This window comes from Megalops cyprinoides, chromosome 25 (genome assembly GCF_013368585.1).
Source record: "Megalops cyprinoides isolate fMegCyp1 chromosome 25, fMegCyp1.pri, whole genome shotgun sequence".
NCBI lineage: Eukaryota > Metazoa > Chordata > Actinopteri > Elopiformes > Megalopidae > Megalops > Megalops cyprinoides.
Genome location: NC_050607.1, coordinates 17,108,364 through 17,121,799, shown reverse-complemented (window position 1 = coordinate 17,121,799; position 13,436 = coordinate 17,108,364). Strand labels below are relative to the sequence as shown.

Genomic DNA, 13,436 nt, shown 5'->3' with positions numbered 1-13,436 from the left:
ACTATGACGTGTGAACTGTGAATAATACAGGGAAATTTATACTGACAGCGGTATTACTTTAATGTGGAGCGGTGTTACCCCTGCATGTGAAATCCCAGAACACACCGAGCGCTAGGGACAGCAGAGAGCACTAACATGGCTGAAAATGGCTTCATAGACCAACTGAAGTCGTGCATTGTCTGGTCTTGGACATATTTCTGGACCGTGTGGTTTTTTGTTATGCTGTTTCTGGTCTACATCGTGCGAGTGCCATTTAAAGTGAACGAGAATCTCACTACAGGTAAGCGCCGCCATTACCAACGCACGTTTTTTTTTTTTTTAGAGCCGAAAAAGTTGGTGAGTAAAAGTTGGCTAAGCGGCTAGTTTAGCTGGTTACTGCAGACACGTCTACAGCGCGAGGAGCTCCTGTAAGCGCGAGCCTCCAATACAGCGCGAGCTGGCTCGGCTTTTTTGGAAGTCCGGTCCGGTCGCAGCCTGTCAGCGCGGTAAAAAAAATGTACGTTATTTCCTAACCTTCAAAATGTTTAAGTAATTTATGAAATTTTATAGGAGTCTGTCATAATTTGTTATAATTTCTTTCAAAGTTCCCAAATTGTGGGTTTAGTTGCAGTGAGGGGAGGAAAAAAAAAAAAAAAACATCTGGGTCCTAACGTCTGAAATGTTCACCCGTGAGGCGAGCCGACCAGCTAATCTAACGCTCCTTAGCCACGCTTGCTATCGCCTTCAGTATAATTCACATGTTGTTAATGCGCGTCTCGTATTGACTGGCGTGTTTATTTAACGATGGATACGTCGGCTGACTAGTCAGAAAGTTGGATAGTTGCCCAGGACGGAGTAAAAGATCAGCGAAAATTAGCAGGTAACGTTGTGCCTGGCACTTTTTAGTTAGCAGTTTTGGGGTTATGGGACATGCTCGCGTGAAACTTGAGCACCACCTGGCTCTTGTGGCTAAGTTGGAATAACGTTTGCGCTGTGTTAATTCGTCGTTTTTGACTTCGTGGACGTGTGGACGTGTGATCGGTGGTCCCTGAATCTCGGTGACCATCTTCGGTATAGCTAAACTGGGTAGATAAAACGGCACGGCTGTGGATGAACGCAACTGCCTGGTTACGGCGATTTACAATCGCGTGGGTCCGGGCTAGCCTGCTAGCAGCGTGTAGCAGCTGCGTGGCTTTTGATCTTAGAGAAGCGAGGTGACTTGTTCTTTTTTTGCACCGCCTTTAGTTTATTGGCACTGATTACCTGCAGGACCAGCCTAATGACTTCTAACCCAGCCCCGGAGCGAAGGCAGTCATTTCTCACGATCGCACATACCTCCGACGTTGTGATGACATGGGCTTGGTAGCTCGATGGGAAGATACCCTGCCATACCCGCTCGTAATTTATATAGTTGAGGGTTAGTTTGACAATGTAACTTTCACTACTTCACAGCTCGAATGAGCCACGTTATTGTGAAAAGGCACGCGTCTTGTCTGATGTTTTAATCAAATCGTTATCTTGCATTTCGGCTGGCTGATTTTAGTTTTGATTAACTGGATTTTTAAGCATCACAGGAGAAACCCCAGTGTACCTGGTGCCTTTCTTGAGAAGCTGCAGCCAGTCTTGCCATGACTGTGTAGTATTTTATTTTGTGTTTGAATTGTGTGATGTCAGTGGGTAGTAATAGATATCTTTTATTGCCACAGTTCTGGGTTTTCATGATGTTGTCAAATTTGTGTTGAACATCTGTGTATTAATGTTATTTTCTAAATGACAGGGATGGCAGGAACTATAAAAATGATGCACAGTATCATTTATTGTTGTTATTTTTGCACTCTGCAGTTAATTTATTACAACTAAATATGACAGTATTAGAAATAGGCCTAAAATTGTTGCAACAGAGATCAAGCTAGCTCATTTTACTATGCAGGTGTACAATAGTTTAGTGTTGTTTTGCATGTAAGCAGTTTGCTTGATCTGTAGCCTACGTGTCATGAAAAGGCATGTTACATACATTACATACCAGTCTGAGAGCTAATGGCCAGGGAGGGCTAGAAGCCTGTCGGTGAACATCCACATTTGTCTTTGGTAGGCAAGGCATGCAGATGACTTCACCATTGTGTGACTCTTGCCTGTTGGCCAATCAGCCCTTTTTGTCAGTGGTTTGAATGATGACTTTTACTGATTTGAATCATCCTGCTAATCTGTTATAAGGCATCCTCAGTATATCGTAGTAGCTCCTCCGCACCTCCCAGTTTCACGTTGGCTGAATAAGGGTCCCTGTCTTTGCCCAGAGTGTGTTGTTTGCCTCAGTCAGTCAGTCACTCAGCCAGTCTGTCTACCTGTCCAGTTGTCTGTCTGTCTGTCTGTCTGTCCCGCCACAGATGAGCACCATCTTCCACTCTGAAAGAATAGGATATGCACTCCCAGGAGGCGCTGATGTCGTGTTTGTTTCGCGGCGGCGTTGGCGCGTCAGGGTTAACGTGCGTCTCCTCGAGCAGCTGATGGAAGAGTGTGATCTCCCAGCGGCCAGCTGGCTCGGCGTGAAGGTCGAGGGAAACGGGCCCGATGCTCGTCTGCAGAGCTCCCGTAAAAAAAATCACAAGGGGGCACAGATCTCTACAGTCCTGTCCATTGTTCATGCCTGGTCATGCGTTTCGTTTTAAAAAACAGGAACAGAGACAACACCAGAACCAGCACACCGCTTAACAGTAGGTCATGAAGGGGGCATAAAGCTGCTAACACCAGTAAACGAGAGCTCCCAGGTCCTTTCCTCTCACAAAAGAGCTCACTATCTTTTATTTTTTCTGTTCTTTTTGGCCTTTTTCTCTCTCCTTTTGCAAGCTATACAAGGGAAGGTTGAACAGCGTAGGCTAGAAAAATAGCATTCACACATAGTCAGTGTACAGTACCTGCTCACGCTGCCAGTCTTCACACATGTCTTGCACCTATGTTCTTGGTAAGGCTGCGGTGGGGCCCCTGAAACCAGCCGTGGCTGATTGTCATTCAGATAGTCGGCAGCTTCTCTAATTCGAGACAAAGGCGCGCAGTGTGGCGTGGTGTTACTGATGCAGGTGTTCGTAGTGGCTTAGTCGTTTGCGGAAGTCCTCTGTGGTTTTTTAACTGTGTCATTTCAACTGTGCAAACCGCTCCCCTAGTCATTGTTCTGTGAATAATGATCAAATGCAAAGATGTTCCACAAATGTGGAGCCTTAAGAAATGCATGATTTATCGTCCTTTACAGCCAGTCAAACCATAAGCAGAACAGGAAACACACCAGTCAGATTAACAGTTACGTGAAGGAACTGGTCAGTCTCCGTTTAGAATAGTGAGCTTTGTTTTGAGCATTAACCCGGCAGCCTCCTGTACTGTAGTTTGGCCTGTGAGTGGTTGCAGTCTGTCCTCCATTTAGCGTGACTTCTGTATCAGCAAGACAGCCTGGTCCTCTGTATTGGAAGCCAGGGTAACAGACCGCAGTCCAGACCATTTACAGAGTTACCTGGACATGTGTAGATCCAGTCCTAGAGGAACACGTTTGAGTCAGAACCTGATGCACACCTGGAAGGGCAGGTGCGGTGGAGCAGAGGGCCCTTGCTCTGACGTGTCCCGGCAGGGGGGGGCAGGGTTCCACGCCAAGCCGGGCCGCAAGAGAGCTCAGCATGCGGGGGACACCCCCTCCCTCCCTCCCTCCCTCCGGGAGTTTCCCTCACACAGTGCTCTCCATTTCCCACGGAGCGCTCTGACTCACCGGGGCGCGGAATGAGCCCTTCATCACGCCCTGGGCTTCCGAGCGTGGCGGTGTGCGCTCTCTCTGCGGCGGCACGCTGTTGCGGTCAGACCTGCGCCTGTGGGGTCATCCTCTCTGATACTCTCTTCTTCACAAACGCCAAGCATAACTGTGTCACTGCCATAGCATTTGAAGACCTAAGACCATTTTATTCTCTTTAAGGCTCTGTGGGTTACAGGAAAGCACACATTCACATCCTGTGCTTGTAAGTCTGCTTGGTAAAAGACCCTAGCCATAACAGTGTTCTTTCAGCAACCTGTTGCTCACTTGCATTGTTTTGAGGAGGCTGACAGTAGTTGACCAGAATCTGTGGCTAATACAATTTACCATCTTGCTATGAGTAATAGGATGATGGTCAAAACAACAGCCAGTATTTGTCATGTCAACAACAAGTTCTATGCCAGGCAAGCAGGGCAGTGTTTACACCCCCAAACTCTGATCATTGTGCAGTAGAGCCTGTGTAGGCAGCCCCAGAGAGAGGCCATTTCAGCTCATCGATTTTATTGCATTAATGCGTGTCGGTGTGTGATAATGTTCTGATGTCTGGCTGTGCTGCTGTGAACTGCATCAGACAGAGGGCTAAATTCAACCCTCCTGTGTTGCGAATTGTCCTCTGCGATGAATAACTAGATATGACGTTTTCCAGTCCGCCCCAGCATCACAAGTTTGGCAGCTGCTCAGATTAACAATGATGTTTTGGAGTAAGGAAATGTCAAACAAATGCATTTTTTGCTGAGCGTTATCTGGGATAACCGGTGCAGGAGGATGGTGTGCAGGCCAGAATGTTGCATCCTAACAGGTCTCTCACCCTCTGCCCTGTGCTGTTTGTGATCTCAGCTGAGTGACAGGTGCCAATCAAGCTGTCCCTCTGTGTGTCCCGCAGGGGTCAGGGGTGCTTTCTGAGCCAGCCGCGGAAGAACACGGACTATTCCCCTGTCTGTTACCCCGCTTACTGTGGCAGGTAGGGCTCGCTCTCTCCTCTGCCTGTCTGTGATCAGGCCGCATGTTTCCTCTGTGGCTACGAGCTCATTACTACGTTTTAAACCCCCCTGCCCGGCCTCTCAGAACCTTGAGTTCAGATCCTCCCCCCCATCTGAGTGAATGCGTGTTTAACCTACTTTAAAGCCACAGTTTCCTGGTCTGGATTAGAACCTGCATCTCTGGGTGTAAACCGCTTCCACGTGAGTCTGTAAACAGGCTGCTGTTTGTGCTTGAAATGCCTTGATGTTATTGGCTTCTTCTTCCAGTGAGGTGTCTGTATGCCCGGCTGAGCAGGGCTCGAGAGGGGCGATAGGGTGTTCTGCTGTTCTCCAGGTCTTTTTTTTTTTTTTTTTTTTTTTTTTTTTAGTGCAGGGACACCCAATCTGGCTCCCGGAGGGGCACAGGGAGGGGACACTGCCTGTCTGTCCTCCCCTCGCTGGTCCCCCCTGCAGAGAAAAGGACGGGGGCCTTTATTTAGAAGCTGCGTGGCGGCCGTAACCCGACCAGGGAGCCTGCGGGCCCCTGTGATCCGAACCCCACAACCTGGAAGCCAGTGAAGCGCGCCCGCCTGTCTCTTGTTTACCGAGACCATGCTGCACGCTGCACTCGTGCTGTGGAACATGTGAAGCCAGAGTTCTTTTTTTTTCCCCCCATGTGAGAGCAGTCTGGCATCAGTGTAAGACACTGCTGGAATGGAAGCCTCTCTGTTGATGTCGCACACTCTCGACCCTCACCGAAACCCACGAGTAAAGCTGGCCTACGGCTCTTTAAAGCTGATTCTAAGCTGTAAGTCATGGCTTGCCACTGTCTCTGGGTCAGCCTAAATAACGTTGAAGTGAAAATGTTCCCTGTCTCAGTTCCTGCCGACGTCGATTGCATTGGCTGTGCTGTTTCCTGGTATGCGATGCTTTCGGCACCCCGTATCGATGAGCCAGAAGGCATGGAATGCGCGCACAGTTCTCCCTCTGTTGCTCCGCTCCTGTGAGCTGTAGTGTTGAGTGTGTTAGCAGCGTAAGATGCTGTGCACCCAGGCTGTAGGGACAGCACCGAACACCGCATGAGCCTCACACTGGCCGCTAGCGCACCAGAGTCTAAGGTGTTCATTTACTGTCACAACTTAACACGCAAGGGTATAGCCAATCCGATCTGTACTGCTCCCCCGTTGCATCATGGGACATTTTCTTCTTGGTTGCCCTCCTGGGGTAGCCATCTGTAGAAGACGCGGTCGAACTCATTTTAGGTTTGCGAGCACATCGCCTTGCGGTGTTGGTGACCCGCCGCAGACTTCGGATAGTGACGTGTTAGCACACTGTGATGCTTAACATCCTGTCAGCCCCAGAGTCTCCATCAGCGACAAATGACACGTTTCTTCTGCAGCGAGAGTGCTAAGAAATGACATTACGGCAGAAGTGGAGAAGGACTTCACACTGGGCACTGAGGTTGTGGAGAGACATTAGTCAGTGAGAGCCAGACACCGCTGTGCTTCTCTCTCTGTAGCTGCATCCATTATAGTGCAGTAGGCTGAGCTGGGTGCTGTGTCTCAGCTCCTCTGTTCTGTGATGGTGATGATGATGATTATTATGATGATGATTATGATGACAGACCCATGTCAGTATCTTTGGATGGAAGCTCCCAGTCAGCGTTCTTATCTCCGCACGGCTGCTTACAGGGGGTTGCCGAGAAAAAAGTCTGGTCTGTGTGGGGTAAACTGTTAACCGTTCTGTTTGTAATGCATTTCAGAACTTGATATTCCTATATTCCACAAAGTGTTCTCCTTAGATCATAGCTTAGAGATGTCTTCATTGCTTATGCTGCTGTGCAGAAGTTTTGCCGCTTTACACTGATGTGTGTGGGAACTAAAACTTTGCATATTTTACGCTTTTGATCTTGTTCCCCTTTCGCAACAGAACTGATCTTATTGCAACACATTCTGGCTTCAAGAGGGACCTTTGTAGTCCCACCGGTCCTCTTGTCAGTTCAGTACATGTCTTCTCTCTCTTTCTTAAGGATACCGTCCTCGAGTATTTGTCATCTGTCTCAGATAGGTCTTTGCTGCAGATGAGAACTTTAATTACATTGGCTTATCCAGAGTAACTCTTTTGTACATAGCTTACAATCCATTTCTCTAGCTGGATATTTACTGATTTTGTTTGGGTTAAGCACTTTGCCCAAGGCTGTGTCCTGAGCTGGGGATTGAACTGCCAACCTTTGTGTTACAAACCCTGCTCACTACTGCTCAACCACGCTGCTGTCTGGCTTACTATCACCATAGCCAGCGTGGGTTGTCATTTGATGGCACCTTCTAGTCCCCCTGCCATATCGAGTTTTTGTCCTTTGATCGTGTTGCAAACCTGCACCTGTTTGTTTTTCCCCCCTCCCCGTAAAGCAAGCGGGCTGGTCTGTTACTAGGTGCTGTGAATTCAGTGCTCCGAAATTGAAATGTGTGAAACTGCAGCTGCTGTTCTGAAATCGGCCAGTAGGTGGCAGCAGACACTGCTACGCTTGAGCCCTGACCCACTTTCATTGTCCTGTCTTTGAACAATGATCCCATGTAGGTAATCAAAGCCTCCATGGCAGTCCTTTGTTAAGCTGCCAGTTCGTCTGTTTGCGCTTGGCCGTAAAATTAATGGATGACGATCAGACGTTCATTCAGGCATGAGTCTGTCCTGGCCATGGCGTGCACTGAATTCAGTAAATGGCGCTCTGAGGGCCAGCACACAAACTGAAGGATGCTCTTTGTGTCCTAATGGAGTGTAGGTCACATCCTATCTCGGTGAGGGCAGTGCTACCCCCACCCCTTCAGGCTTCCGGTGGTTCACCGGTCAGATGGTTCCCCAGGGAGAGGACCTACACCTCCTGTTCATCAAAAGACGGCGTCCTTTGGAAACAGGACTGCTGGTCCTGGCTGAACATTCGAAAGAGCAACTGTGGCAATAGCAAGGTCACCTTATTCTGCTGTGACTGGCACTGACGGTCAGATACCGTGTAGTCCTACTGTAAAGGAAAAGCTCCACATAAGCAGGATGTTATTACATTTACGTTTATTCATTTGGCAGATGCCTTTATCCAAAGCAACTTACAAGTGAGGTAGAGAACAACACAAGCAAAAAAACCCAAAGGAGTCAAAGAATGGATATCATTGTAGCTCACCATACCTAATAAATAAAACACTACCTTAAGCCCTTATAATCATGCAAAGCAGTGTAATTTACTGCATTTGTAAGTGGACATTTCTGTTTTCGTGAACATTGCGTAACACATCTCACCTCATGGTGTGAATCATCACCTGTAGTGCCTGTGTTCTAAGAGAGGGCTGGGATGGCTGCATTAACGCACCCTGCACACGCAACGCATCTGTAAGGGAATGTCCTTCCGGCACGTTCTGCGGGTCCGGTTGTGGGCAACGTCACAGCCCGTCCGCGGCGGGCGTCACTCCTCCAAAGGCTGCGGGTAGATTGGAATCTGACTACAAAGATGATTTAATGCTGTAATCTGCGCGGGCAGCCCCGCTTTACGCGTGACAGCTTGGGGGAGCTTGCCGCCGTCTAATCCAGAAGAGGAACTGGATAAAGAAATAGTAACGCGCGCTTTCGTACCGGGAGGGCAGCGAAGCTGTGAAGAGCTCTGCCTCTCCTGTGGTGTCCTGCGTGTGAAAACGAAAAAAAGCTTGTGAAGCCGTCGCGTCTTTTTTCCCGCGCGTGTCAGAAACGGGTGTTTCTCAGAGGAGGTGACAGTTTTTGCTTTGAAAGATTGAAGCAGCATTCCTCCACACGAGCATAAGTCCCAGCAAGAGGTGTTTCACCACTCTGGGCCACACCCAGCTGCCTTTTCCCAGCACCTCCATGCTGTAGTGTAAACTGCTATTGGTAATGTTGGTTACACACTCTGTCCAGGCCCCCATTACATGTAGGAGACATTTTTCATTCTTATGTAAAAAGATGGGTATTCACCACAGCGTTTTCCTCATGGATACAATGGCAATGACCCATTTGGGTTTCAAACCTGCAACCCTGTAGTTACCACCTCCCCTTCCCCTCCATTTTCATCATTACCTATATGTCCCAGAGAGGAAACCAACACAATAATGTTACTCATGATAATTGCATTGGTCGGTCGCAGGTAAAGCTAACATCCATCTGTTACACAGTATTGTTACTTATGGTAATTACATTTGCCAGTCCGAGGTTAAACCAACATCCATCCGGTACACAGTAACATTACCCATGATGATTATGTTAGTTGTTCCCAAGTTAAACCAACATCCATCCATTACGCAGTAATGTTACTCATGGTAATTATGTTTCTGCGTCAGTGTAACCGATGGTTGTCCTCTCGCTCTTGTTCTCCCTGCAGACACCAGACAGTGGGTATTTTTAGCAGTACAAAAGTACATGCGGTTTTATTGTGTTTCCCCTGGCCTCTCTGTGTCAGACGTGTCAGGCGGTGCTGTAGGGCAGCAGATTAACAGAGCGGCCGTGCCCCACACTGTCGGAGAGAAGCCCGCCTGCCTCGCCATCGCATCCTCTGTGTTAAGGTGCGTCGTGTTCGGCCGTGAACTCGCGCGCTTAACAAACGGCGCCGTTTCCGACCGTTACGCGCTCCTTTTCCGCTTGCTGGCAGTTGCCTAGCAACCCCCGAGGAGACGCTTGCCTCTGCGCTAATTTTTCTCATCAGAGCGACGCGGCCCTAACTGAGTAGCGTCTGAATTTGCAGCCACCCCCTGCCCCCCCTCTCTGGCATGTGAAATGACCGCTCTTCACGAGGTGTTCTCAATTACACAGTACGGCGCAATGTTAATCTGCACCCATTCACACATAGCGCGGAATAAATTCATTTAGGTGCCATTTCCCTTTGTGCCTTTTGTTGTATGTCTTCCATTAGCTCCTTTATAGCTTTCATTCAGAAATAGCCAGGCTAATGAAGGATGAAGCAGAATTGGGTTCAAATATACGGAGGGTATCTTTCCAGTGTTGCCAGAAGTGGGAATGTTGCAGGTTCCCCCTGCTGCCATCGGGAATAGGAGCCACAATGGACGCCCGCCCGCAGTTTCCCTGAGCCCCAGTGTAATTACTGTGCCTCCGGTGCGACCGGGGGAGATGTCTCGGAGAGGGAATGGCGCGGCCCCAGGCTGAAGGACAAAAGCGCCAGGGCGAGGAGAGCAGCCACGTGTGGAGGGACAAAGAGAGCGGAGCGCGGTGGCACTGGCAGGCCCCGACGCCCCCCCGCGCCTGCATCCCTAAATTACCCCACAACCCCAGACCCATGCCCCCGTGCCCCTGTGCCCCCCCCAAACCCGTTCCCCCCAAACCCACACCCCTATCACCTCTATTGTTGCCCACACAGTGACTGGGCAGTCGGACCTGTATGCCCGCACCACACTTAACATGTACAGTGTGTATGTGTGCAATTGCTGAATCAGGCGCTGTTAGCCTCCGAGTAATTAGCCTTGGATGAATGATTTTTAAATCCATTCTTCAAATTCAATTTATGAATTAATTATGATTTTAATACTCTAGGCTCGCACGGCTTTTCATTTTGTTATTTACATTTATTGTATTTTTTGGCATGTGTGGTTGTATTTATTTACCATTGCAATAAATATCTGTATCAGCAATATCATTCTCTTTATGTTCATCTGAGCAGTTGTTATTTCCGATCCGTCCTCGGCGTAACAGACTTACTTCATCAGTTTCAATTTGTGGAGCAGCCAGACGTGAGGTAGCCCCGTTCCCCCCTGCTCGTGCTCTGGTGGGGGGATGTGCGGTGTGTGTGTGTGTGCTTTTTTGGCTACAATAGAAACCCCCCTTTTTTGATTGGCCTGCTCCCTCTCCCACTCCCCTCTGCCCAACAGCAGTCAGTCTTGTGCAGAGTCTTGACGTCACTCAGTGTTTGCATAGCTTGTGCTATTGTCTCACCGGGGAGCCGGGGCTGGAGAGGATTGCAGTATCTGGTTTCTGCTTTTACCTAGCGCAAGCCCAGCCGTACCCGCCGAGAAAGAGAGAGAGAGAAGGCTCGCGTGAAGGAGAGAGAGAGCGCCAGGGAGCGAAAGAGCGACAGAGCAGGAGAAAGAGAAAGACGTTGCTAGAGCACGGTAGAGAGAGAGAGAGAGAGTGTGTGAGAGAAAGAGAGAGCTGCCGTTCTCTCTCCTGCGGCCTGGATCTAAACGCACACGCTGTTTTTCTTCCCGTCTGAGGATTTGTGGGTTTTTGTGTTTTTCTTTTTTTTTTTTTTTTTTCCCTCTCTCTCTCTCTCTCTCCCCCCCTCCGCCCCCGGCCCTTCTCCCCCGGCGGAGTGCTTGTGTTTTGTATGAGCGGGGCGAGGGGGCCGGCTGCTAGCGGCTGTGGGAGAGGGGGGCATCTGGCCGCCTCGGAGCCAGCGCTGCATTGTCTGCTTTCATGACCCCTGCTGTGAAGCTGCCTGCTCACCATCGCCTCTCTCTCTCTCTCCCTCTCTCTCTCTCTCCCCTCTCTCCCTCCCTGCCTCTCCGCCACAGCGCCCGGCCCAGCCATGTTCGGCACCGAGTCCTCACGTAAGTACCCCCGTCCGTCCGTCTGTCCGCCGGAGCTCCGTCCTCCTACTGATCCGTGCGTCCGTCTGCGCGCGTCTCTGTTACCGCCGCTCTTCCTCTCTCTGTCTCTCGGGTGGATGGTGTCCATGTTTCCTGCTCTGCAGCCTATGGACTCTACCATTTTACATAAAGGACCAATGATAGCAGCCAGGGATGCAAAAATCCATAGTGCACATCCCCCTTCTATCCAGCTGTTCATGGCGCTGCTCTCTCTCTCTCTCTCTCTCTCTCTCTCCCTCCCTCTCTCCATCTCTGTCTCTATCTGTGTGTGATTATACCGCTCTGTTTTTACATGTCTGTGCAGAAAGAAATGATACGTTGTGTTCTTGGTGTGGGCTCTCTGTGCTTCAGCTATGGGCAGTGCATCCAGCGCAGGTGGTTACAGTATTAAGCGCCGGGATCCATGTCGGCTCTAACGCCGTCGTCTGTCCGTGATGGCACACCGTTCTCTTGTTTGCGTTCACGTCAGGTGACATTGAGAAAAGGGGGGGGGGATCAGCAGGCCGACCACCGATAGCTTTGGGATTTAAACTGTTTAGTAAATTTGCCCGTGTGTCAGTGGGGGGGAAAGGCGTCTGATTGGGGGTTATTTTTTTTCCCCCCTCTCCCTCGTTCTGTGTATGGCTTCATAAGCTGCTGGTTTGATCTGCAGGTGGTTCAGTTATACAACTGCCATCTCTCAGACGTTTTCCTCTGCATGATGCGAACAGCCCGAGCATCGCGGAGAGAGAGGCGCGCGATAGGCTGAGTCCGCTGTCAGTCAATGCCGCCATGTCCTGCCCCCTCAGGTCCCTGAGAGGGAACAAAGAATACGGAATGTTTCTAATGTTGTGATTAAGCAGGGAACGCTGGCCTGCTTGAGTTACTTTGCGTTTGCTGGGGCTTTAAAATGCCAACAGGGCAGAAGATGACAGTCGTGTCTGACGATGCTGAAATCAGGGCATCAGTGCAAGTGATCAGTGCAATGTATATGGTGAATAGTGGACTCTAATAGATAAGATCATGATATATTCACCCTTCTTTTGTCAAACTCAACCAGTAAATATACAAGGCACATCCTAAAATACTCTAGTTTTCATAATATGAATATCATTTGAAATGCTTCAACTCCCAACAGTAGCTTTCCTGTAATATTGTCTGTATTTTAGTGGCAGCTGTGAAATTTGAGGGGAAAAAACAATACATTGGGGTTTTTTCGGGAGGTGAAGTTGCTGCCTCTGATAATTCAATACATCCTCCCCTTTACTGGTGCAAAGTCGCCCAGTCTGATTTGGTCAGATGTTGGCTAAATAACATTTTCAGCCTTCTGAATTCCAAATGCATTTCCCCTCATCGTCTGTACCACCTCTGTGCTTCTGTCCCGTGTGAAAGTGCGTATTCGAAGGGAGGTGGGACTTTGATCCTTAGATACGTGATTAAAACAGTGGAAGAGATTTCGTGATTAGCTAACTGTTATCCTTGGAGACATGGAGACAAACAGTCTGCTAATGCTCTCTAATGCCCGTGGCCCTTTGTCAGCACCTGGCCTGACCTCAGCACTCCTAATATCCTTAACAAAAGTGACAGCACGTAATGTGAAATTGCAGTCGAATAGCTGGCCTGCACAGGCTCTAGTTTCAGGATGTTCTGTTTATTGTTCACAGCCACTGTATCTCTGCAACCAGGTGAAAATATATAAAAATATGTGTATATGCAATATGTTATTGGGGTGGCAGTGTTAACATAGTGGTAAGGGGCAGGCCTTGTAACTGAAAGGTTGCCAGTTCGTTTCCCTGCTGGGATCATTGCTGCTTTACCCGTGGGCAAAGTACTTCACCCAGAATTTCCTCAGCAAATAACCAGCTGTATAAGTGGGTAACGTAAAAAACTGTAACGTATGTAAATTGCTCTGGATAGGAGTGTCCGCTAAATGCTGATAATATTCAGGTGTATAATTATTATTATTAACTGCAGCACTTTAGGCTAATTATTGTGAGGAAAAAGTGTGAAAAAGTCGTGGCCCACCCAGGACTCGGAGGTCTGCTTGCCTGCACAGAGCTGCCCCCCTGACAGAGTGAGCCGAAAGAAGAGCCGGAGTTTCCAAAGCTCCCCTGCAAGCACAGGCCTTCGCCTGGAGTTGCT

At 49.1% G+C, this 13,436-nt stretch overlaps 1 protein-coding gene across 10 annotated transcripts in view; it reads left to right on the top strand.

The window, feature by feature from the left end:
- Positions 1-135: 135 nt before the first annotated feature.
- LOC118771842 (suppressor of tumorigenicity 7 protein homolog) overlaps positions 136-13,436 on the top strand; it is a 45,496-nt gene continuing 32,195 nt past the window's right edge. For 4 of the 10 annotated variants that reach the window (XM_036519945.1, XM_036519944.1, XM_036519943.1 and 1 more), the window contains exon 1: positions 136-280. In XM_036519945.1, the coding sequence (XP_036375838.1) occupies positions 136-280 (145 nt within the window). Of the gene's footprint in view, positions 281-472; positions 497-691; positions 860-4,649; positions 4,728-11,240; positions 11,277-13,436 lie in introns of those variants that run through there. The other 6 variants (XM_036519947.1, XM_036519948.1, XM_036519946.1 and 3 more) reach the window with 6 other exon arrangements.